This window comes from Heptranchias perlo, chromosome 11, assembly GCF_035084215.1.
Source record: "Heptranchias perlo isolate sHepPer1 chromosome 11, sHepPer1.hap1, whole genome shotgun sequence".
NCBI classification, from domain to species: Eukaryota; Metazoa; Chordata; class Chondrichthyes; order Hexanchiformes; family Hexanchidae; genus Heptranchias; species Heptranchias perlo.
This window is the reverse complement of record NC_090335.1, coordinates 51179490-51207167: the sequence shown is the minus strand read 5'-3', so window position 1 is coordinate 51207167 and position 27678 is coordinate 51179490. Positions and strand designations below refer to the sequence as shown.

General features: G+C 39.1%; 1 protein-coding gene across 2 annotated transcripts in view; it reads right to left on the bottom strand.

Moving 5' to 3' along the window:
* Positions 1-677: 677 nt before the first annotated feature.
* The window catches only part of LOC137326962 (syntaxin-binding protein 5-like), a 398728-nt gene continuing 371727 nt past the window's right edge, over positions 678-27678 (bottom strand). For both annotated transcript variants that reach the window (XM_067992335.1, XM_067992336.1), the window contains 6 exons: positions 12390-12626; positions 10854-11214; positions 9626-9791; positions 8139-8250; positions 5814-6034; positions 678-719 (listed from right to left, as the gene is read on the bottom strand). In XM_067992335.1, coding sequence (XP_067848436.1) covers positions 678-719; positions 5814-6034; positions 8139-8250; positions 9626-9791; positions 10854-11214; positions 12390-12626 — 1139 coding nt within the window. The remainder of the gene's footprint in view (positions 720-5813; positions 6035-8138; positions 8251-9625; positions 9792-10853; positions 11215-12389; positions 12627-27678) is intronic.

Genomic DNA, 27678 nt, shown 5'->3' with positions numbered 1-27678 from the left:
TAATGAAAATGAAAGATTCACTGCCAGGTTATCTGTTATTCTACAAAGTTACCAGTTTGCTGAACAATACATCCAGTCATTCATTCATTCATTCATTCATTCAATCAGCCCATCAATCAGTCAATCCTCTATTGCAGTTCACATGCCCATTTTGGCTTTGCTATGCAGATTTAAAAATAGAAATAGTTTGCTTGTCTTTTTTTGTATCCTGCCTATGCTTGAAATGAATTCCATCCCTTCCCCCCTCCATAATAACATGCTTTTGTTGTTCATCATAAGGGTGGTGTTTTTTCATGCAAGGTGTTAAAGTAGGTCTAGTTTTCTATAGAAGCATTATCATTCAAACCTGTACAAGTTGCAACCAGGTGGCCTTCCCCCATTCTGAGAGTGATAAAGCTCTATTTTTTAAAAAAAGTGTCCATTGTTGCAATTCAGTAAAATGGAAACACAAGCTTCTAGGGTAAAATGATCTGAATGGACTGAGAACTCCCATTGAGCCTTTAGCTCAGTCATTTGTGGAAGCAGAAGGTGTCAATTTATGTTTCAAATCATTTTTGGGGATGGGAGTTTTGGAGGAGAAAAGTAATTTCCTTTCCAGCGACCAGTGGAAGGAGACAATGTCCATTTCCCTGAATGGCATTATTGAATTAATACATTGTTAATAGCTCTTGAAGTCTTCAGAACTGATACCACTTCTTATCTCTGCATTTCAGCATCAACTGGAAAGGAGAAAAAAAGTCCAAATGAGAGACTGTTAGTAACAACCCAATGACATAAACAAACTCAGTCACACTGATTGCACAGAAAAAATGGTATACAATAGAGATGTGCAGATGACACTATAAACTATAGGCGTTCACTAATTTCAAACTGTATTAAGGACTCCAGAGGGATGAATTTCCCTTGCCTCTCTGCCTGGGCACGCCAGGTGGAGCATAACTGAAGTTTGCTTCACCTGACTTGAGCTGAATCCACCTATATTTCCGGGTTCATGTCAATATCATATTCCTAACATAGCCCTGGTGCAGAAACACCCATTGGCAAGGGCTTGTGCCTGGAGGAGGAGAGCCAACTGCAGTCCAAAAACACCAGCTAGAAGGCCTTCCTGCTGTCCTGACTAAATAAACTGACTTTCTGGCTCGACCCAAAACTTTCCATCCAGGTCCTTCTCAGATACTCCATCTGAGTGGGATGGATGCAAGGAATAAAGCCCACTATTAGTGTGCAACCCTATGTTTCAGCCTCTGCCAAGTGGAGACCTAGGAAAATGAGGCAGGAGGCATCACTTCCATCTGATTAGGATTATATTAACATGCTTGCACCTACTGAAGGGGGAAGTGCCTCACACCCTCAGGGGATTGCCCAGAAGTACAAATCAAATTGGGCAGGGCAGCCTTGAGGAAGAGTTTATTGAATGTATTTAGGGATGGATTTCTTGAGCAGTATGTAACTGATCCTACAAGGGGCAAGCAACCTTGGACCTGGTCCTGTGTAATGAGCCAGGATTAATTAATAATGTCCTAGTTAAGGATCCCCTTGGAATGAGTGACCATAACATGGTTACATTCCATATACAATTAGAGGGTGAGAAGGTTGGTTCTCAAACAAGCGTACTGAGCTTGAATAAAGGAGACTATGATGGCATGAGAGCGGAATTGATTAAAGTGGACTGGGAAAATAGATTAAAGGGTAAGACGGTACATGAGCAGTGGTGTTCATTCAAGGAGTTATTTTACAACTTTCAAAAAATATATATTCCACTGAGGAAAAAAGGGTGTAAAAGAAATGACAGCCATCCGTGGCTAAGTAAAGAAATTAAGGATAGTATCAGACTAAAAACAAGGACATATAAGGTAGCCAAACTTAGTGGGAGGATAGAAGATTGGGAAGTCTTCAAAAGACAGCAAAAAGTAACGAAAGGATTGATTAAGAAAGGGAAGATAGATTATGAAAATAAATTAGCAAAAAATATAAAAACAGATAGCAAGAGTTTCTATAGTTATATAAAAAGAAAAAGGGTGGCTAAGGCAAACGTAGGTCCCTGAGAGGATGAGACTGGGAAATTAATGGTGGGAAACATGGAGATGGCAAAAATGCTGAACAAATATTTTGTTTCAGTCTTTACGGTAGAGGACACTAAGAATATCCCAACACTGGACAAACAGGGGGCTCTGGGGGGGAGGAGCTAAATACAATTAAAATCATTAAGGAATTGGTACTCAGTAAATTAATGGGACTCAAGGCGGATAAATCCCTTGGACCTGATGGCTTACATCCGAGGGTCTTGAGGGAAGTGGCAGGAGGGATTGTGGATGCTTTGGTAATAATTTTCCAAAATTCTCTGGACTCGGCAAAGGTCCCGGCAGATTGGAAAACTGCCAATGTAACACCCTTATTTAAAAAGGGTAGTAGGCAGAAGGCTGGAAATTATAGACCAGTTAGCCTAACATCTGTGGTGGGTAAAATTTTGGAGTCTATTATTAAGGAGACAGTAGCGGAACATTTGGATAAACATAATTTAATAGGACAAAGTCAGCATGGCTTTACGATGGGGAAGTCATGTCTGACAAATTTGCTTGAGTTCTTTGAGGACATAACGTACAGGGTGGATAAAGGGGAACCAGTGGACGTAGTGTATTTAGACTTCCAGAAGGCATTCGACAAGGTGCCACATAAAAGATTATTGCTCAAGATAAAGAATCACTGGATTGGGGGTAATATTCTGGCATGGGTGGAGGATTGGTTATCTAACAGGAAGCAGAGAGTTGGGATAAATGGTTCATTCTCGGACTGGCAACCTGTAGCCAGTGGTGTTCCGCAGGGGTCGGTGCTGGGTCCCCAACTCTTTACAATCTATATTAACGATTTGGAGGAGGGGACCGAGTGTAACGTATCAAAGTTTGCAGATGATACAAAGATGGGAGGGAAAGTGGAGAGTGAGGAGGACATAAAAAACCTACAGGGGGATATAGACAGGCTGGGTGAGTGGGCGGAGATTTGGCAGATGCAATACAATATTGGAAAATGTGAGGTTATGCGCTTTGGCAGGAAAAATCAGAGAGCAAGTTATTATCTTAATGGCGAGAAACTGGAAAGTACTGCAGTACAAAGGGATCTGGGGGTCCTATTGCAAGAAAATCAAAAAGTTAGTATGCAGGTGCAGCAGGTGGTCAAGAAGGCCAACGGAATGTTGGCTTTTATTGCTGGGGGATAGAATATAAAAACAGGGAGGTATTGCTGCAGTTATATAAGGTATTGGTGAGACCGCACCTGGAATACTGCATACAGTTTTGGTCTCCATACTTAAGAAAAGACATACTTGCTCTTGAGGCAGTACAAAGAAGGTTCACTCAGTCAATCCCGGGGATGAGGGGGTGGACATATGAGGAGAGGTTGAGTAGATTGGGACTCTACTCATTGGAGTTCAGAAGAATGAGAGGCGATCTTATTGAAACATATAAGATTGTGAAGGGGCTTGATTGGGTGGATGCGGTAAGGATGTTCCCAAGGATGGGTGAAACTAGAACTAGGGGGCATAGTCTTAGAATAAGGGGCTGCTCTTTCAAAACTGAGATGAGGAGAAACTTCTTCACTCAGAGGGTAGTAGGTCTGTGGAATTTGCTGCCCCAGGAAGCTGTGGAAGCTACATCATTAAATAAATTTAAAACAGAAATCGACAGTTTCCTAGAAGTAAAGGGAATTAGGGGTTACGGGGAACGGGCAGGAAATTGGACATGAATTTAGATTTGAGGTTAGGATCAGATCAGCCATGATCTTATTGAATGGCGGAGTAGGCTCGAGGGGCCGATTGGCCTACTCCTGCTCCTATTTCTTATGTTCTTAAGTACTCAAGCAATGCAAAGGGATCAGCTTCATGGATGTCCACTTCATTTTCCTCTGCTTTGGCCTAGGAAATAAGCATTCCCCAAGTGCAAAGCACAGGAAAATAATTCAAGGCAAGACTACTGGGCCTGTAATTTCCTGGCTAATCAGTTCCCCTTTCTTGAACAGCGATGTAACATTTGTCACCCTCCATTTCTAAGGATTTTTGTGTTGATTTTTTTCATGCTGGCCGCAGCTGCTAGTATGCACCATGCCTTTGATGGATAATGACATTCACTAACTTAATTGTACCATATGATATTGACAAAAGGGCATTAATGAGATTTGTTGCTTTCAAGAATACTCAGCATATGCTATGTTCATAATTGGCACAAAGACTAGCCACCACATGCAGCTTAATAATCCCTTTTTAACTCATGTCTATTTTCACAGTGCAATTCAAAGTTGCTTAACTCAAATTATCTGATAATTCATTTTTTAGCACTAATCACCTCGCTGTATTATTTATGTTGCTTCATTCAAATTATTGGATATTTCAAATTTTTTAGTCAAAATAACTTTGAATTATCAGGAGTGGACTGCACATGCAGATTATGTATTGAAACAACATTTTACAGATGTCACAGACAGTTGTAATAATCACACTGCGTAGATAAACTGAAGCTGATGCTGTAGATACTTAAAAGGGAAGGAAAATCAAGTTCTGCTCAACATGCCCTCCTTTTTATAGAAGAGGATAATATAAATACCAGAAGTTTCTTTGATGTGTTAGTAAGTCGTTTTAGTCAAGATAAATTAAGGAAACTAACTTGGTCAATATAGTCAAAAATGAATAATTCCTTTAATACCTAATATAACAGAACAATAGATAATACTGTGAGAAATGCTTCACTGATTCCTGAATGGTTTGTGTTGTATAATCGTACTGCGTCATTTATATAAGTAGGGCAAGTCCATCCTACATGATGGTTGTTTCATTGTGACAGATGTCAAGCAGCAACCAAGTGATTACCCAAAGCGAGCAAGTCACTTGGGCTAGACTTGTGAACATCCTAAAATCTGATTACAGAGCAACACATGCAGATACTTGGTAGCAGGGTCAGTGTCGCACAAATGAACAAATGCAAACCCCCACCCCCTTGTTTTTATGTTGGGTTTCTGCTGAAGTGGAAAATCCTGGCTTATGAATCTGAGTCCCTGTCACTCCAACTTGTTTGTCTCAACTGGAAGTTTTGTAAGTTCTTAGCCTGGCATCATAGAGGACTCTGCCACTTTGTTACAATTTAGGGGCAAACACCATCATCTATTCATGGCATCTGACGGCCTATCATTGAATGGCTTATAACTTTAAGCTGGAGTAGGGCATGTCATAGCGAGCATGCTACAAAGGCAGATGATACAAGAAACAGGAGTTAAAATTAATATAAACAGAAATTTATGAACTGCATACAAGGGCTGAGAGAATGGTCCACTGTTTTCTTGTTGAGTTTGTACAGGTATGTTATAAATCTGCTTGTTTTTCATTTTTTTGGGATAGTTCTTTTAAACATTTCATTCACAGAGATAGTGATCCTCTTTTAAAGGTTACAATTTTTTGATATGAAAGGTGAATAATCCTTTTTTGTTAGGGTATTTTCTCCCTTACCCTTTTTTGACACTCCCCTCCAACATGCCATCCTCACATGAAAGGGTGGGTGGGTGACCTGCACCGAGACTTCTGCCAATGAGGTTCTGAAACTAGCAGCTGGGAGGTGTTGATAACAGCATGGAATGATTCTCTCTCCCTGGAGAGGAAGAACCTCACCTCCCCCTTAATGTCCCTCCACAATGATTCATCTCAGAGAGCAACTCACCGTATGAAAGATCAGGGCACAAACAGTACAGAGCTCTACATAGGTAAATTGCCTTTCACTTTATGTCCGTTTACTGCAAAGGTGAAAATTCTCTTTAAAGAACCAAATGCACTTTACCTCATGTGCATGTTTGGAGAATGTCTCTGCACTTGCCATCATGGCAGCAGTTCGGTCTTCCAGTTCTCCCAGTCTCTGCCCACGTTCATCCAAAGCAATCCGAGCACGAGCTAGATCGCCAACAACTCCAGATGCAGCACCCTTAACCCCCTCAAGTCCACCAGGTCCAGGGATGTGCTGGGCGAGAGTCCGAGATGCCTTGCCTGCTGAAGCCTCACCAACTTGAAAGAAAAAAAACAAGAAGATTATGAAAATTATAATTTATTAAATTATAATTTACTGTATTGTGTTTTTAAGATTACAGAAAAGAAACAGTTAGCCATGTTTTTGTGACCAGAGAGAGTGATAAAACTTGCAGCTGGATTTCAGATTTTCTCTAGTTCTTCAGTAGATGATACCTCCAGGTTTCTAGGAGGTCCCTCTAACAGGGTCTAAGCAGTTAAATGAACCTTTCGTATGGTTTTCTATCTGGTGCTAGAAATAGTAGCCAGAATCACTACTCAGGCTGTTTCCCATTCCTAATATGACAATGGAGCTTCGTCAGCAAAAAATGCTACAGATTTCAGCTGTTTAAACAACGTTTCCTTCTAACAATTGGACAAGATTGCCCCCATAGTCTGTCAGCATTTGATGTGAAAGGACATTGCAACAGGTAGCATTCTCTTGCTGCACAGCACGGTATTCTTTTTTTTAAAGCACGTAACTCGTTTTTATCAAAACATTATTTTCCCCTTTCTTTGGTATACATTTCAGAAGAGGGGAGGAAGATAAACTGACACAAAAAATTGGTGAGGAAAATCATCTTACCATCATGTAAAGCATATGAATATTCAGTGTGCAAAATTAAAGCACATGGGATTGGTGGTAATATACCGGCATGGATTGAAAATTGGTTAACAGACAGGAAACAGAGAGTAGGAATAAATGGGTCTTTTTCGGGGTGGCAGGCAGTGACTAGTGGGGTACCGCAGGGATCAGTGCTTGGGCCCCAGCTATTCACAATATATATCAATGATTTGGATGAGGGAACCAAATGTAATATTTCCAAGTTTGCTGACGACACAAAACTAAGTGGGGTCGTGAGATGTGAGGAGGATGCAAAGAGGCTTCAAGGCGATTTAGACAAGTTAAGTGAGTGGGCAAATACATAGCAGATGCAGTATAATGTGGATAAATGTGAAGTTATTCACTTCAGAAGGAAAAACAGAAAGGCAGAGTATTATTTAAATGATGATAGATTGGGAAATGTTGATGTACAAAGGGACCTGGGTGTCCTTGTACACCAGTCACTGAAAGCAAACATGCAGGTGCAGCAAGAAGTTAGGAAGGCAAATGGTATGTTGGCCTTCATTGCAAGAGGATTTGAGTACAGAAGCAAGGATGTCTTACTGCAGTTATACAGGGCCTTGGTGAGACCACAGCTGGAGTATTATGTGCTGTTTTGGTCTCCTTACCTAAGAAGGGATATACTTGCCATAGAGGGAGTGCAGCGAAGGTTCACCAGACTGATTCCTGGGATGGCAGGACTGTCGTATGAGGAGAGATTGGGTTGACTCGGCCTGTATTCACTCGAGTTTAGAAGAATGAGAGGGGATCTCATTGAAACATATAAAATTCTGACAGGGCTAGATAGACTGGATGCAGGGAGAATGTTTCCCCTGGCTGGGGGGTCCAGAACGAGGGGTCACAGTCTCAGGATACGGGGCAGGACATTTAGGACTGAGATGAGGAGAAATTTCTTCACTCAGAGGGTGGTGAACCTGTGGAATTCTTACCACAGAAGGCTGTGAAGGCCACTGAATATATTTAAGAAGGAGCTAGATAGATTTCTGGACACAAAAGGCATCAAGGAGTATGGGGAGAGAGTAGGAATATGGTATTGAGATAGAGGATCAGCCATGATCATATTGAATGGTGGAGCAGGCTCGAAGAGCCGAATGGCCTATCACTGCTTCTATTTTCTATGTTTCTAGAAGTAAAGGGAATTAGGGGTTACGGGGAGCGGGCAGGAAATTGGACATGAATTTAGATTTGAGGTTAGGATCAGATCAGCCATGATCTTATTGAATGGCGGAGCAGGCTCGAGGAGCCGATTGGCCTACTCCTGCTCCTATTTCTTATGTTCTTACGTTCTTATGCTTCTACGTTTCTAATATGGACACCCTGGTAGACCTACCATAATTCCAATTATCACATTGAATATTTTAATGCAATTTGTGCCTGACCAAAATCTAATGTAAAGGGATATCTAAATTAAGTGGTGGCAATTGTACAGCCTGTGAAATGTAAATGATGACAATTTACAGGATCTTCTCATTAACTTACATAGCTCTTCTCTATCAAAAGTTTGTCCACTTCCTCCAAACAGGCCTTTTAAAAAACCTCTGTTTTGGGCTTCTGGGGTTTCAATAGGAGTAAACAAATCTCCAAGCATTTCCTGAAAAAGTAAATGTACAAACGGAGAGTCAATAACCTCAAAACTCATGGACAGGGAGGTAACAGAGGAAATCGCTTCATCTAGCAGTAATTAATTAATTCAGCTTACTGAAACCGTCACAATGCATTGTAGTTATAGAAGCAGCAATAAGGAGCAAGTCTACTAAATTGTTGCTGTGGGCTCTGGTTGCAGGACTGGAAGCAGCAATATAATTAAACCTCAATGGAATTGTTAGTGTGCTTCAGTATCTGCTTATAGTACAGTGAAATCCTTTTATAGTGCTCAATTTGGTCAATAGCCAATGGCTCATAACACTTAATCCAATATAAAAGCAGTTTTAGTTAGACGTGACATTTTCAATTGACAAGAGTAATCTATATTACAACTATATTTAAACATATGGAGCTTTACTTATTTTTAAGAGCAAGATGCATCAAAATAGGTCACAGTCATAAGCCAAAATGAGTAGTTACCATTGCTAATAAGTAATATTTGGCAAGTCTGAAGAAAGCAGATAGAGCTCAGTGTACTGGAACTACTGCAATGCACAGTAGGTACCAGCCGAGAGGCTGCAATGCCATTCTACCTGGGGTAGTCCACTGAAAACTGCTGCAATTCACAACTGGGACAAAGCCAGAAACAACGATATCATCTTCAATTCTCTAATGGAAACTGCTGTAATTCTTTACATAAGGAAGTTAAAAGAAAAGCCTCAAGGGAAAGGTATTAAATGTCAATTCTTAGAAGGGAATTGGATAAGTGCTTGAAGGGAAATAATCTGCAGGGCTACGGGGATAGGGTGGGGGAGTGGGACTAGTTGGATTGCTCTTGCAGAGAGCCGGCACGGACTCGACGGGCGGAATGGCCTCCTTCCGTGCTGTAACCATTCTATGATTCTATGAAATGTTACATTAACTTCAATGTTACTTTATACATCATCCCATGACACATAATACAACCTTACCATTTAGTATTTCCACCAGTTCTCTGAGGTAAATTAGTTGTCATTTAGGGCTGTGGTCAGAAAGGTCTAATCGAGTGAAAGTTATTTTGTTGCGGTGATAAGCATCCAAAGCCTCCAAACACCATAACTCTGCACTAAATCATTTGATTTCATTTAAAATAAAAATACTTAACACCTGTTAAACAGCACATATTAGACTGTTTACCATGTTCTCCAAATTTCTTAAATAGTTCCTGCAAAATAATGAAAATATGCCACCAAATGGTGTTGTGCTCTCAATGTTTCTTTATTTTCAAAGACCACCCTAAATTATTTTTGCTTGTTCACCTCACAAATTATGGGGCACTCATGAAAGACTTACTGAAATTCACCATTTCTGGTGAAAACTTCCAAATGGAAATGCAGCCTCACCTGAAGGTTTTCACACATCTCTTGACTGTAAGTAATTCGCTGGATTTCTGTGGGGGAACTTAGGTACAGAGCCTGTCCACCATTTGTAAAACAGAAAGTCCGTGCTATTCTCATATCAGTTAAAGGCAAGTAGTTTACATCCAGCAATGGACGAAGACTTGGCAAGCTACGGTTTAAAAAATGTAAAAAAAATGCTGAGAATATTTGTTGCAGTTTAAAACCCCGAAGAACATCTCCATTTTGTAAGGGGGTAACAAGCAATATAGAATGAATTTATTTTTATTTGCTTTTGATGAACACAATATAATTTACAAGGCACGCAAAACATAATTTTACATAATCATTATTCCTAACTATATTCAGTGAAGCCTCATAATGGCCATAATGAGGAGAAAAAAAACAAAATGGAAACCAATGAAAATATGAAATGAGAGCAAGGTGTACAATAAGAAAGATAAAACACTAGAAAGAGATTGTGTCAGAAATGTTTCATGACAGGAGACAGTGATAAAAGATTTTAGTATAGAATGAGATGTGTATGGTATTTAGACGTGCAGTTCAGTGAATGATGTACTAAAAGATTAAATCATAGGCAAAGCAATTTACATCCAGATAACACAAGTTTATTTTTTTTTAGCTTAATCCTCAGATTTGGTAAGGAGTTGTAACCTAGAAAAACAACATAATTCAGGATTCATAATGACATTAAATGAGTGGTAACAAAGATCTGAATCAAAAAGGATCTTGTGATGCATGGTTGCAGCTCCAATATGCAGCAGCATGAAGTGGTGGGGTGTGGGATCATGTGAGCTTCTCACATCATTGAACTTGTGATGTCAACTACACTGCTGTGGGGAAAAGCCAATTGGAGATCAGAGCTGCCGGGTCCAGGGGCGGGCGAAGGGTATGTACAAGAGATTAAGGAAGGAATTGAAGGGAGAGTCAATGGCAGGCTGCTATTTGCATGCTCAAGAGATAGACTCAAGAGAAAAATATATGGAGGTCTGGGACCCATGTTCCCCAAACTCCCAAACAGCTGCACCTGATACATAGCTTGGGGAGATCGGAAAGGAGAGGGGAAAGGGGAGAAAATTACCTGAAAAAGTGGAATACAAATAGTAACAAAAAAGTTTCACAAATTTAATTTCACAACATTAAATGGACTAAATGTAATAAAGAAATTATAGAAGGAAAATCAGGTGTGCTACTTACAGTACATGAAAGTTACCTTAGGGTCATAATATGTCCATTAGCACAGAAGCAGGCCAGGCAGATGCTGTTGCACATGGTTACGATATCTGCTCGTAACACAAAGGAAGTCTCTGTGATATTGTGCACATACAGACAGCTTTGAGAAGGAAGGGTATAGAGTTTGGCCTGTTTCTCTGAGCAGAGGACTACATACTGGTGGTCCCTCATCTCCTGAGAGGAGGATGGTGAAAATGTTACTAGTTTTCTTTTCCGTCCTCTCTCATCTTTATCTTCGCTGTTTGGATCCCTCCACACCTCATATGGGGGGTGTATTAAACCACCCAGAGAATCCAATGAGGAAAATGTTAGTAGGGCTCCTTTCAGCATTAACACTGTTCCTGAAAAAAAAATCAAAAAACTATATGTAGTGCCCATTAGTACCAATATCACTAGTGAAATTGAATACCAGTATTTTCATCCATTTGAATACATTAACATTTATATCAAAATATATGATATAAAGACCCTCATTAAGTTTTCTAATGTTACATGTATGTCAAATGGAATGTAGACAATGCCACATATAATACTGTTTTAATTTTAACTTTGTGAGAAAGACTTGTAAAATCTGATTCCAGATAAATACTTGGCTGATCTAAGCAAAATATTCTAATTTGCTAAATTCATTCAGTCCTTCCTAATACAAGGAATCCATGATCAAAAGCATAACACTGTATGTATGTATATTCCTGATCCAAACATAACATTTCCAGGTATAGCATGAATTTTACCTAAAAGGTGGCTGTTTGTATGTAACCAAACGATAAATGCACGTTAAAATATTATTAGGTTACTTCATTAAACCTGCTGCATTTACTGAATGCAGTAAATCGGGCAAACTGCTATTGTGTTTTACCACTGCACATTGCACTAAGCATCAGAAACTGTGTCCAAGAGCCAGGACTGCCCATGATCACTATCATGGGAAATCTACTAGTGAAGATAAGGAACATGTAACAGTTTAGATTTTGAGAAGTAACCAGTGATGTTCTTCACCCTGAGTTAATGTCTAAAATGTTGCAATATTTAGATTGCAATGTATATTTTTATCTGTTTACTGTCAAAACAAATAAATGCTCATTATTTAACAAACATACTTTTCCCAAGTTCAATATACTAAATACAATATTAACTGAAAGAAATCCTCTAGAAGTGAAATTAAAAACAAAACATGCACTGCAGCAGGCTCCTGAGCATATTTCTGCGCAGAATGGCACAATTCCACTGAGGAGTTTGCTTCCTGTATGTTAATATCCCCGGGCTTACTGCCGGTGTCAGGAAAATTCTGCTGGTGTTAGGGGAGACTCTCGGGGAAGGTGGAAGTGCCCACCTACCTCCCTTTCACCGGCACAACAGCCGAGTAGGCCACTCAGTTCACTATGACTACATTAAAGGCGCTATCTAAATGCAAGTTGTTGCTGTATGACAAGATCAAGAAATATTTTTTGACCCAAAAAGAACTTTGCCATAATGAGAAGCCGTTTTGTAAGGTAAATATAAAGAAAAATCTTACCGCTGGGAGAGACCATGAGTGGTTCTGAATGCCTTTGTTCCTCTGGAGGTAAGTTCAATGAGATGACTAGCACCGTGCCCAAACTGGTACCAACCCATAGGCATGGTGAGAGGGTAGAGTCCATCTTTCGGCTGAAGGACTCCATGAAGTACAAAGCAGTTATAGCTTCCTTTGATTCCTTGTCAATGCTGGAGACACTGGAACTTCGGGATCGGTTGAAAGAATTTTCTTTACATTCTGCATAAAACCAGTGAAAAATAAAATCACCTCCAATCAAGAAACAATTGAAAAGATTGCTTTTACAATTCTAGGCATTCATATTCCTAAGTGTTGTAGGCTTTGATGAATGTATACTTCTGGTGGTGAGGGAGGAGAAGGAGAACTGGCTTGGAAACTGCACAAATGGTATTGCACCTGACTTGTAGATTCCAAATCTTCAAGATTGCTGCATAGATAGGGTGACAATGACCAAAAAAAGGAGCTCGAATCAGTTTGTTTCCACTTTGGAACAATGTGCAATAAGTTCACACTGCTCAGCAAGAGCTGAACTATACTGATTAGGATTCATGTACTATAGTGATGATGCTAGGGTAGGAGTCACTATTCTGGCAGAGTGCTTTACTGTATTGTTTTGAAATTAGATATTTCCAAGGTTAACTCCAAACTTCTCCAGAGTTACATCTGGATTCAGGTACCCAATCTCAATGCAGAGTGTATTTTTCCCCCTTACTCCTTGGTAACCATTTTTGTCCATATTTCCTCCAGCCAGGATAGGATGGTTTACACCACAAACTTCCCCAACACCATCAATGCCCACAACTATCCATGATTGCCAGTTGGGTGGTATGAATCAAGCAAAGAGTTTATGTCATTACTTTTTCCTTTCCCTCAAGGTGGATTATCTCACTTCTGTGTGAATCTGTTATCTAATACCTTACTTGAGCACTGCTGATACTAATCTAAACTGAGGTCAGCAGCAGTCAGCCCTGGGGCTTCAACACACAACCTTCTGGATGGTAGACAAATGTTCATACTGAAACTGTATACTTATTATTTAAGATAAAATACAATTTTAACACATGAACTCTACAGCTGAATGTAGGACTAGGTATAGGTTTGCAATCGGTGAAATACTGTACAATAGATGGAGATAAAGTATAATCTTAAGCAATTATTCCACCAAAGTTTTAATTATTTAATCTATTCTTTCACCACCCAGTAGGCATTTTATAATCTAAGTGTATGAATTTTTCATATACTGAACAAATGAAATGACGAATATTGCTCGCATAAAGTGAAAAGGGCTCATCTAGATATTATCATGTAAGGTCATTGACCATTTCACTTACTGAAATCCTTATTAGAGACAGAAGAAAACTACAATATTATGCAAATTCTTATGTAAAATTGCTTGGAGCAACATTTATGTTCTGCAATGTAATAAGTGCTTACACCAACAAAATTGAAATGATTGCTTCTGATAATTAACCTGAAAGTCAGGTTAATTAAATACTCTAATATTTTATTTACAAAAAGTAACTAGGGCAGAAAATTGTCACATTATCTGCATATTTCTGGACATAGCCTACTTAAATGTCTTACTGATGCACCAGATATAATTTGATAGAAGATATGCATACAAATCTGTGGAAATGAAAAATCTAGGAGTAATGAAGAGTCATAACTAATCTCAATGTAATCTAGATATAAATTTGAATTATATGTGTGATTACACCATAGATCCAAATATATAGATCTGCTTTTACTTTGCAGATTTTCCAATGTGGGGTATTTGAAGTACAGTATTCTTCTAACTCATCCAAACTTTTTCCTTTCAATAAAGTTTCTCAAATCTATTGTTATTGCAATCTGTTGGTAAATTGATGATTTCAAATGACAATTTTCTACTTTCCTTTCCCAGGAGGAATATTCCATTATTGGAAGGTACTTTACCTAATGGTCTTACTATTTATAATGTATAAATTGAAATGACCCTAAACTCCACCTAAATATCATTTAAGCCAATTCTTTTAATGGCTGCATTTGAACTGGGACTTTCCAATCAGCTTCACAGTTCATTTTGTTTGTGCATTCTAAAAGGTAAAGGAGTGATGATGATCAGGCAAAACTACCAGACTTGTTTTGACAACAGAGGCCAGAATTTCTAATCCACTGTAACTCCAGTGCTTCAAGTTTGTGAACTGTTTGTTAGTTACATACTAGAATTTGTTGCTACTTGATCAGTACCAGCCAATGCCTAATAATCATGCCAGATTTGAATGGCTCAGTAAAATTTGCCACTGTTCTATCACTGCTGTGCACCATTTATATATTTATAACATTCATAAAGAACAAATAATATTTTTATTGCAACAAACACAACCTGTTTTTGAAAAAAGGTAAATATTGTCGTGACTTTTCTGGAATAAAAGCAGTGAAAAGAAAATACTCCTGGGTTAGAGCTAGGTTTCAACCCACACGGAAATGTATTCAAGCTGCAGTGTAGCCTACAGTTATTTATCAGTATTCACCTGACCACTAAGTAGAGACTCAACATATACTAATGGGGAGATGCTCAGAATTTGTTTTATCCTGCTAAGAATGCACCTGCCCTGATCGTGATGGCACTATGGAGAAATCAGGCCAAGTAAAATTGTCACATGGGATGTAACACCAGCAAAAATATGGGGTGAAATAGAGATGAATAAATTGAATGCCCAGAGGACTCAGTCCATTAAAGTGAATTTTCAACAAGAGTGTTTTTTTAAACATTTAATGGGTTCCTTATTAAAACTCAATGCTTGAAAAAAGAATCTTAAAAAAGGCCTTACATCTTATTATGGCACGGTTATGACTTGCTGGTCAAATTAACTGACCAGATAATGGTTGAAAATAAACACATCATTAGTGCTATATTGCATTGTGGATGAAAGTTGACTGAATTAAAAACCTTAAGTGGTCTGAATTTGAGCATTGCTTGTTTGCTCACAGAGATATGAGGTTGATCTCAGTTGAGAGCATTTTGATTTGGAGGCTACTGTCTGTAATGAAGTTCTTCAGCTGGCAAATGCCTAGGGATAAAGAGTTTCCAAACTTCACTATCCAATGGAGGGGCTAAGTCCAGTCAAAGGCTCCTACCAAGTGGGGAAAATCAGAGACCAAACTGCCCCCAGACTGCTCTTGCATACTTCTAAAGGGTAAATCATTTCAATCCATTGACTTTCGGCAGAATTTGCTGTCAAAATAACAGTGAGGCTAACAGTGCTCACTGTAATTTATGCACAAATCGCACAGCGACCACTGGCAAGGGCAGATGTGTAGTTAAACGCGAAAATCCCGAAGTTGCTGCCGAGATGCACCGCTCTGCCATTAGCTTCTTGAAAACGGCATCTCACTCTCTGACTCACTATTCAAATGCATTGAATGGCATGAAGTTCCTGTACTTGCATGGTAGATATGAACTAAACTTGACTCCAAAAGTTCGGGCTTGTCCATTTCAGTCTAACTACCTTTTTAAACAACGTGATAAGTGTTAATTACTGCCAAACAACCTCTCTGGCACTGACAATTAACTTTTACAAGTGTGTAATCTCATTCCTTCAGCTTTTAATTGTTGTTAATTTTTTTTACTTTTTCTTTGTCTCTTTTTTCTCTCTATTAATCCAATCTTTCTTTCCCTATCTTTATTTCTCTTTCTGTACCTGATTTGACATTGAAATCTCTATTCTAACTTATACTTCCTTGTTCAGACTCTGCGCTGTTCATTTCACAATCCTTCAATCTGATTGGTTAAGAGATACACAATTGCTTGCCCTGTTCACAGATCCCAGATGCCCAGTGGAGGGCACCGCGCCGGTTCCATTTCGCACTTCCAGCAACTTCTAGTGCAAGATCTCACGGAAATTAAATGGGCAAGGACAAGTCGAACTAATGGCGGGCACTGTTCATTGACCAGTTACAACAAATTCTGGCCCAACATAAAGTTGACAATAAAATATGAGGTATATATTTGTAAGTTTAAATTTTTAAACATTATAGTTTTAATAAGGAATCACATTTTAAAAATTGCAATTTTGCTTGGTGGCTTGCTTCAGGGGTAAAGCCATTCATCACTTACTGATACAACTCAGTCTTACCTTTTTCATTCCATGAATATGAAGAAGCATGGTGCTCATCGTGAGAGAAAATACTGATGCCGTGCAATTGCTGAAGCATTGCCCGTCTGGAAGTGTGGCCTACTGTCCCAAAAGTCATGCAAAAGGGACATTCATTATATAGCAATCAGTTAAAACAAAAGCTGCCTACAAAAACGCTCGCAGGCATGCAAATTCCATGACAATCAAGAGATCCACACAGGCACTGTAGGGAAATGCAACCTGTTTTGAGCTTGACCGATGAAAATGTGACATTGGTGCCTACAGGGGACACACAGTAGATTCTCTTACAGTAATCTTGTGTCACATTTTATATCAGTCCAGCTTAGTCTGAGATTTGCTCATTCTTATCTAGAATAACATGCAGACATGCACAATCAAAATGTTTACTTTGAAAGCAAGTAACTGATATCAGTACTGATACTACTGCTGAGTGAATTACTTCATTTTTTATATGGGCAAGTAGAATGCAATTTCGGTTCTTTTATTTTAGTAAATATGACTTAAAACAATTGTATATTTAATGCCTGCTTTTAATATGGTAACTTCAATAATAGTAAATAGTTTTTACTTGGCTATTTTACTTTGTGAGTAAGTTTACAAAAGTTCCAACTTTTTTTCTTTGCAATATTTTAGAGGGTTATAAATTTAATGCAAGGTTGACATAAATTGGCATTCTTCATTTATAATGACTGGTGCTAAGCTTCAAGAATTTGTTCCAGGGGCGTGGTGATATGCTACGGAATTAAAAACACAGGATTCATTCTGTAAATTACTCCACAATCTCCATATCCTTAATATTCAGCATCAATTGTAGATGTAATATATTTGGATTTTCAAAAGGCCTTCGATAAGGTACCACATTGTAGACTCAACACGGCTTGGACTCGATGGGCCGAATGGCTTCCTTCTGTGCTGTAACCATTCTATGATTCTATTCTAAGGTCAAAGCATGTGGAGTCGGGAGACAGGAAGCATCCATCATAGGCATCAGTTACAATGTCACCTACTTCACTATGTGAAAGCATTGTTGCCACAAGACTATTATCCAGACGTTTTGTATCAAAAATTTCAGTTTGTTAAAATAGTTTCTGAGACATGTCGTCAAATACTGTAGTTGCATCATCTTTTGTCATTACTCACCTTATAATGAGAAAGCCTTTTTAAAGAGCTGAGTGACATGATTCCATAATGTGTTGTTGCACCAATGAGTAGTGTGGTAGAGTTATGGGACCTAGGTTCCCAATCGCAGGTATACTGTGCTCACTTACAATAGTCATTTCAGAGCACAATGAATGAGTTATGAGACATGATAGATGATTGTCAGTCTGCTCTCCCTGGTGTGTATGTATGGCCGGTGGAGAAAATGGAAGGATTTTGAGCATTCCTTCCCCCCCCCCCCCACTAAGATGAAAGACTTCTTTAGACTTCCTCTACACTTCAGGATGTGAAGTATTAAATGAACAGAAACAGTAGATCGAAAAAGTTGAGAAAGGCACTTTCAACATGGAGGTAAATATCTTTAGGCACTGTCGTATCATTAAATAAAAATGAAATTAAATGGTCAAACATTTTGAAAAATGTCAAGGGTGGGTTTTTTGAGGAGGTTGGTGATGACGGTGGTTTTGAAAGGGAGGTGAACAGTACCCGAGGAGACGGAATTGTTTACAATGTCAACTAGCATTGGGGCCTGTAAGGGAAATTAGGTGGTCAGCAGTTTAGTGTAAATGGGATAAAGGAGCAGGAGGTAGGAAAGTTTGTCATGTTCAAGGGGAACGGTATCAGTAGTAATGTAAATGTCAGTCATGTGCATGTTATTTATTAACAGAAAAGAGATTTTTGCATGCAGTGCAAAACATGAAACCTGATGTAGACTTCTGAAAGCCTACCACAAGTAGCTAAAGAAAATAAATCTTCAGTTGAAACACAGAGTGTGTTAAGCTGAATGAAAGATATCCCCTGCAACTGTAATAATACAACTTAGTTGGTAACAACAGTGGAATAAATAACTGAATGTGTAGCTTCATGTACTGTAGGAAGCGAAGAGTTCAGTTACATCAACTTTAAAGCAAAGGTACCTGTTTTTCCCTTCTGTTGGATAGGTCATATTCATGTCATGCGCAGTATATGAATGAAAATAATAAATTATTAAAATAGAACAAAATAGTCACAATCTTTGTAACCTCCTACAACCTCCCTGCCCCCGAACTTTGCGTTACTCCGACTCTGGCCTCTTGTACATCTCCTTTCCTTTCCTACCATCATTAGTGGCCATGCCTAGGAGTTGACTAGGCCTTACTCTCTGGAATTCCATCTCTAAACTGCTCTGTCTTCCACTCCTCCTTTAATATCCTCCTTAAAATCCACCTCTTTGACCAAGCTTTTGGTTGCCCCTCCTAATAGCTCCATTGGCTCAGCATCTATTTTCGTCTGCTTGCCTCTGTGAAGGGCCTTGGGTCGTTCTTCTACATCAATGACACTATATAAATGTTGTTGTTATGATAAAAGCCTCGGTCTAATCACTGTAAGCAAAAAGATTAAATTATCGCAGTTGTTTTTAATGACTTTTGAGTTCAGGAGCTGTTTCTCTTAAGATTTCCACTCCCATCACTATAGCCATTAGTAGACAAAGCATTCATTAGTAGATAATGAATGTTTCCCTTAACAGTATATAACGGGTTAACCAGATTAATCAACTACTGAGAGTGTAATAAAAACTACAGTGTATTTTATGGTGCAATGAGACAAAAAATAAAGAATAGTAACAGTTTAAGAATCTACTTTGTATAGGGTTTGGCCTGCTATACTATTTCTCAGAAATTGGCTTTTGTCACACATTTGGCCTCTTTAATTTGGTTAATTAAATTACTTCAGTCAACTGATCTACTAGGTACTTGTATTATCAACCTGTAAACTTTATTGGTGACTGTGATCTGCTCAGTTTAGGTTATGAGTCTCTGTTTTAAAATTGCATTTGAAAATGTTGGTGACCAGATGAAGATTTCACGGCATTAGTAACAGCTGATGTCACTTCTTAAGAGCATCAATGTTAATAGTATCTATAAAATCTGGTATCAGTCAAACAAGAAAATATACATCAACACTAGCACATGCTAACATTGCTCAATTAAATATATCTGGTTTTGTGACTGAATAATGAAATTGAGTAAAATTCAAATACTGACATGATTTGACATGGACAAGACATCAGCATCAACAACAGGCAATGCTTCAGCAACAGAGGTTTGAAGGGATAGGCATATGAGGTGCACACACTCAGGGAAAACAGCTTAAAGAGACAGAACGCCTTCTGCACAAATTAGTTTGGTAAGCCTGTTGTGATTCAACTGGGTTGCAGCAAAAGGATGAGTTGTAAACGGCACACATTGTCTTGTCTCAAAATCAAATGATTCTGAGACACAGGAATGTGATTCTGAATATTTTCTGTAGTTAATTTGTCTCTCACAATGTTTTAGAGTTACCGGAATCATAAGATTTTACTGTAATCATTAACAATATGAGAGGTTCATTACTATTCATCAATTATCAGATTGTTTATACACAGAAGAAAAATAATCATGTTGGAATTAAAATGATAAAGTACAATTTTCAGAAATCACAGCCAAACTAATCATTGTTTATGACTGGAATAGAAAATTCTGCTGAAAATATCATTAGGTGTCTTTTTTCTTCCAGAACAGAGCCCCAGGAAAACGGTATCCTTTGTTACGGCCCATACCGTACAAATCTGACTCAGATAGCAGTTTGCTAAACCCTATTAGCAGCTTGGACCCCTCAAAAACAAAATTACTTTGCAAAAAAATCATGCCAGCCTTCTACAAAACTTGTATTAAAGGGAAATGTACCCTTTATTTTTTGTCATTTTCAGCAATATCATCTTTTAATTAACCTGCTGCTATTTGGACACCTATTCCCAAAAAGGCAATGCTGGCAACGTAAAGGAGAAATAGATAATAATTTTTTTTAAAGAAATATTTAAAGGGGGAAACAAAAGCCTTGCACATATTGTTCAAATGGGGTTTGTACATTACATAACTAAAGTTGTAATGATTTTAATTGTGGCATATCGGTCCTTTAATGTGCCTGTTGTTTGTTGATTTGCTCAGGTGTTAATCTGCTGAAAAAACAGCATGAAAATTGTAGGGTTCCTGTTCAGTTCCGTCCATAAGAGTACACATTTTCACTCTGGTCCAATCCAATGTTATCTGTCCAGTTCTCAGAAAAAGCATGGACATAGTCGTGCATCTATTCAACCAATTAATAAGACGGTGGCATTGCAGTAAGAAGATTTTTTAAAAAGTAGGTGGATTTTAACCTACAAATGCCAGCCTAAATGCAGGCAATTTGATTGATACAGGTGTAACACGATTTCATGTTTGTGTCATATCTGGTGGGGGCATCACTGAGATGAGACCTCCTGCTTTGTTGTTGCAGTTGCTGCTTCTGCACATACCTCACAAGCCTAGCCAAGTAGTGTCAAAACTCATCAAATGATTGGTAGGAGATGAATCAACTAGGACTTTTGTTATAGGGATGTGAAATATGTGTAAGGGTTAAAAGTTATTATTGAATTATATTTTGCGTGGTATTACTAGTGCAGAGAACCTACCGATCCACTTATTGCAGGACTTTATTTCTGCCACTAGATGCCACTATGAACTAGTGTAGCAGCTACTTGTGTCAAAAATTAGGTACTATGATACTATGAATTGTTCTTATTTTCAAATGTTTTATTTGATTTTAAAGTGACATTTTCTGCAGGTCCAGGTGCCCAAAAAATAAATCCAAGATGGCAGTCTAGTGGGATCTTTAATTATTAATTTTTTTAAAATGGCTAGACTACTACGTTGCTTATTTTAATATAATTGTCTTTCAACATTAGTCCTTGACTGGCCCATATTAATTTACCTGTCCCCGTTCAATGCTCTGAATAAATCTGTATCCCACTTTTTTTTTAATGAAATCCTTTTCTCTTTTGAAAAGGACGGAGTACATTGAAATGAATGAATTACTAGAAACATTGTTTGCATTGGTTTTTCAAATTACAAACTAGATGGATCAACTGGGATACTGTCTCTTTTAAAAAAAAGCACAACATTAACACTGAAATCATCATAAAATATTGATGGTGTAATTATATAGAAAACACCCCATTTTTTCCAGATAGACAGTGCAGAAAGCATTGGACTAACATAACAGATCTAATTTCAGTACATACAGAATAACAAAACCTTGGACAATAACTCATTGATGGGCTGGATCACTCCACTCCAATGGGTTTTCTTCCCTAAATATTAACTGGCCATCTCAGGCAATTGACTGATTCTTCCCGTTAGTTTAAATTCACTCACCTCCCTCCCAACTAGGCACCTACACAATCTCTTTCAACTGAGAGGACAGGGCTGTCTTTCCATAACTATCAATAATTCAACTCTGTATTGTGGATGTGTAAATAGGAAAGATTGTCATGTGAGTTTTCCTCTGCATGAAAAGCATATCTAATGGCCCAGAGAACTACGATGACTCATCATTATGCATGATACCTAAATTAGGTGTAAGTTAACTTTGGGACTCAAACTTGCAAATATGTGGTGATGATATCAGTGCTGCTACTGTTAGGGTACTGGACCAGTAGAGTTTAAGAGGCTGAAAATCCATGCGGGAGGGTAACCAGCAAAATGCTGGGATGTGCTCACCTGGGACCTCCAGCACTGAACCTGCCAAAGTTTAGAGGGTAAAGGGGTGGGCGGGGGTAGTTCGTTAATTTATATGTCACCAGGGGCACCTGCCTTCCTCCAGAGGCCATATATAAATATAAAACCTTACTTTATTTCTTCAGGGGTCCAAGCCGTGAACCAAGCACGGACCTTGAGATGAGGCCCACATTCAGCATATTGCAGCCAATCTTTCTTGGCTAGGCTGGGGATGCAGGAACTTCTGACATTGGGAGTCCGCTGGCCCCTCCCACTGCCTAATGGCACTGCTTAACAAAAGAACATAAGAAATAGGAGCAGGTGTAGGCCATACGGTCCCCTCGAGCCTGCTCCGCCATTCAGTTAGATCATGGCTGATCTTCAACCTCAACTCCACTTTCCTGTCAGATCCCCATATCCCTTGATTTCCCCTAGAGTCCAAAAATCTACCTAACAGCCTTGAATTTACTCAATGACTCAGCATCCACAGCCCTCTGGGGTAGAGAATTCCAAAGATTCACAACCCTTTGAGTGAAGAAATTCCTTCTCATCACAGTCTTAAATGGCCAACCCCTTATCCTGAGACAATGCCCCCTAGTTCTAGACTCTCCAGCCAGGAGAAACAACCTCTCAACAACTACCTTGTCAAGCCCCCTTAGAATCTTATATGTTTCAATGAGAACACCTTTCCTTCTTCGAAACTCCAGACAGTATCGGCCCATTCTACTCAATCTCTCCTCATAGGACAAACCTCTCATCCCAGGAATCAATCTAGTTAACCTTCTTTGCACCCCCTCTAAGGCAAGTATATCCTTCCTTAGATAAGGAGACCAAAACGGTACACAGTACTCCAGGTGAGGTCTCACCAAAGCCCTGTACAATTGTAGCAAGACTTCCTTACCCTTGTACTCCAACCCTCTTGCAATAAAGGCCAACATGCTATTTGTCTTTCTAATTGCTTGCTGTACCTGCATGCTAACTTTCTGTGTTTCTTGTACGAGGACACCCAAATCTCTCTGAACGCTAACATTTAATAGTTTCTCTCCATTTAAAAAATATTCTGCTTTTCTATTCTTCCCACCAAAGTAAATAATCTAACATTTCCCCACATTATACTCCATCTACCACTTTCTTGCCCACTCAGTTAACTTGTTTATATCCCTTTGCAGACTCTTTGTGTCCTCCTCACAGCTTACTTTCTCACCTAGCTTTGTATCATCAGCAAACTTGGATACATTACACTCAGTCCTTTCATCTAAGTCATTAATATAAATTGTAAATAGCTGAGGCCCAAGCACCGATCCTTGCGGCACCCCACTAGTTACAGCCCGCCAACCTGAAAATGACCCGTTTATCCCTACTCTTTGTTTTCTGTCTGTTAACCAATCCTCTATCCATGCTAATATATTACCCCCAACCCCATGAGCTCTTATCTTGCATAACAACCTTTTATGTGGCACCTTATCGAATGCCTTTTGAAAATCCAAATATACTACATCCACTGGTTCCCCTTTATTTACCATTAGTTACATACTCAAAAAACTCTAATAAATTTGTCAAACACGATTTCCCTTTCATAAAACCACGTTGACCCTACCTAATCATATTATGATTTTCTAAGTGCCCTGTTACCACTTCCTTAATAATGGATTCCAGCATTTTCCTGACAACTAATGTCAGGTTAACTGGACTGTAGTTCCCTGTTTTCTCTCTCCCTCCTTTCTTGAATAGCGGTGTTACATTTGCTACCTTGCAATCCACTGGGACCATTCTAGAATCTAGGGAATTTTGGAAGATCACAACCAATGCATCTGCAGCCACCTCTTTTAGAACCCTAGGATATAGGCCATCAGGTCCAGGGGATTTGTCAGCTTTTAGTTCCATTAGTTTCTCTAGCACTTTTTCTCTACTGATATTAATTACTTTAAGTTCCTCACATTCATTAGCCCCTTGGTTCCCCACTATTTCTGGTATGCTTTTGTGTCCTATTCTGTGAAGTCAGATACAAAATATTTGTTTAACGTCTCTACCATTTCCTTATTTCCCATTATAATTTCTCCTGCCTCAGCCTGTAAGGGCTAAAGTTTACTTTTGTTACTCTCTTCCTTTTTACATGCTGTAGAAGCTCCTACAATCTGTTTTTAAATTTCTTGCTAGTTTCCTCTCATTCTATTTTCTCCCTTTTTATAAATTTTTTGGTCATCCTTTGCTGGTTTCTAAGACTCTCCCAATCCTCAGGCTTACTACTCATCTTTGCAACATTATAAGCCCCTTCTTTTAATCTAATACTATCCTTAACTTCTTTGGTTAGCCACGGATGGATCACTTTTCCCGTGGAGTTTTAATTTTTTTTGACATGGGTGGAGGCTCCGTCCCTAAAAGGCTAGATGGAAACTCTGGATCAAGGCTGGGACCTGGCGTATCCATGTCTTGCAGCTTTTCCATCGCACTCCTACTGGAGAAATGGTGGAAGTGCACCGGAAGTGTGCGGAATTTCGGTCCTTACATTTTTATCCGAAGATGCAACTTTATGCAGAACATAACAATGTCCAAACTTTCATTCTGTGTATTGGAAAAAGGTAACAAGTGTTGGCTTATAAAAAAGTCCTGACAAAATGTTAGAGGGAATAATCATCTTAGACAGCTAAGATGTAGAATAAACATATAGGGCAGATATTTTAATGTTTATATATGGTCATGTTTCTGATCCAATGGTCCTATTTCTGTACAATTATTGATAATCTTACATGTTACAGGGCACTTGAGATGATTGGGCTCATTACTGTCACTCAGTAGCAAATAATTTTGTCAGAAAAACTATTGGCAGTATTTTTTTCTGTGCAAAATTTTCAATTTTCTCTGATCTTTTAATTCTCACTCCCACATAAGGTCTATCAATTGAAACAGTAAATGAGATGCGCACTTTAACATAATTGTTCTTGAAGCCTAGCTGAACAGAGATCCTCTTGTAAAGTAATCTGGCCAATGTAAATTTTTTCTCACTCAAAATGTGATACACTGCCACTCTTCGGGAGCCAACCTACAGCCTATCTAAAAATGGATAAATCAAAATGAAAATCTCTGCCCCCCCGCCCCCCCACCACCCCAAGGTAATGACTATATTTACTGTTGAATGGCCACAAATTGACATCATCGTTCCTGTCACTGCAATGTCTGCAGTTTTCACTATCTCCTCTGCTTAATGAAAGATAACACAATAGAGAGAATAAGATTTCAAAGGGATAACACAGATGAGATAACATACATAACAAAACCAAAAGGAAGCACATAAAATCGGCATAAAGCCTCTGAATTTTGTGGCATGATTAGCCACGCCTGAATTATGCCTGATGCCACGTTAGCTCAGGCAACCTTTAATCATCAAGACCACCCACCTGAAACAGGCGTTAGACTCCTTAAATATGCAAATCAGGGTCCTATGGCAGTTGTAAGACCCTGAATGTGAAATTCACGTACAAATGGGTAGAGCTTGTGCCGCACATGCTCCGCCTAGGTGTCCCAGGCATTGAGCAGCTAACCAGTGATCCTTAAAAGTACCGCTGGAAGCCGCTTAAAAAAGGCCTAACAAACTTTCAGTTTTTATTTTTATGGGCCATCTGAACCCATAAAAAATTGCTGGCCTGCTGCCAGCATGTTTGAGGACACCCTCCCCCGGATCACCTTCCCTCCCATACTCAACCTGCCTGCCAGCTCAGTGTAGAAGCCGCCCAATTTCCTGCCCACCCTGACCTGCAATCTGTATCATGGTGCCCATTTAAAATGGCCTGAAGGTGAAGTTGGCCTGGGCTTCAGGCAGGCATGGACTGGCGCGAGGAGCTGTCATTCCGATGATTTTAGACCTGTTTTGGGTGGAATTTGAATGTCTCGGCAACAAGATCATCTGGCAGTTCTTCGTTTTTTGTTCTAGGCTCCCAAGCAGATCTTCGGTTTGATGCCCAGGGCTGTTTGTCACTTATGCTTACTTTGGTGAAGTGCGCTTATTCGGTTTGTTCAGCTGGGTGTCCAACAGAGGCAGGGGGGAGCACGGAGGAAGTCAGTGCAAGAGTGAAAATTTTCTATTCAGACATTGTCCAACTTCCCTCACTTGGACTGCAACTTCTGTAGGCCAGTCACGGAACAAAATTACAAAAGTGTTAACAGTCCAGATCATCTCCATACTCAGTGAGTGGATATATGCTGGCATTTGGCCCGTGCCAGGAGTATCGAAAACAAGCCAAGTTACAATTATACTATTAAAATAGCAAGTATCCACCCAAAACTGTTTTTTCCCTGTTTTTCTTCCCAATTTTCTCTTCTCCGTTACTTGCTTTAGCATTGTTGCACAGTCAACCTTTAATACCTCAGTCATTATTCATATGTGTTTAAGGGGAGGTAACAGAAAGGTTAGACAAGGGTAATGCAGTAGATGTAATATATTTGGATTTTCAAAAGGCCTTCGATAAGATGCCGCATTTGGAGTCTGGGGACAAGTAGCAGAATGGATAGCAAGCTGGCTACAAAACACAAAACAGAGAGTAGGAGTTAAAGGTAGTTACTCAGAGTGGCAAAAGATGGGAAGTGGTGATCCACAAGGATCGGTGCTGGGACCACTGTTGTTCACCATTTACATAAATGATTTGGACTTGGGAATCGGAAGTACAATTTCAAAATTTGTGGACAACACCAAATTGGGGGTTATAGTTAATACCGAGGAGGACTGAGACAAAATAGAGGAAGATATTAATAAACTTGCGGAATGGGCGTGTAATTGGCAAATGAATTTCAATATAGATAAGTGTGAGGTATTACATTTTGGTAGGAAGAATAAGGGGGCCACATACTGCTTGGATAATAAGAGTCTAAATGAGGTCAAGGAGTAGAGGGATATGGGGTGCAGATACACAAATCACTAAAAGTAGCGACGCAGGTTAATAAGGCCACAAAAAAAGAAAACGAAGCATTGGGGTTCATTTCTAGAGGGATGAATTGAAAAGCAGAGAAGTTATATTAAACTTGTATAGAACCATGGTTAGACCACACCTGGAGTATTGTGAACAGTTCTGGTCTCCATATTATAAAAAGAATATAGAGGCGCTGGAGAAGGTCCAAAAAAGATTTACTAGGATGATACCAGAACTGAGAGATTAAAACGATCAGGAAAGATTGAACAGGCAGAGGCTCTTTTCTCTTGAATAGAGAAGACTGAGGGATGACCTGACAGATGTCTTAAGATTATGAAAGGGTTTGATAGGGTAGGTGTAGAGAAGATGTTTCCACTTGCGGGGGAGACCAGAGCTAGCGGCCATAAATATAAGATAGTCACTAATATATCCAATAGGGAATTCAGGAGAAACTTCTTTACCAAGAGAGTGGTTAGAATGTAGAACTCGCTACCACAAGGAGTAGTTGAGACGACTAGCA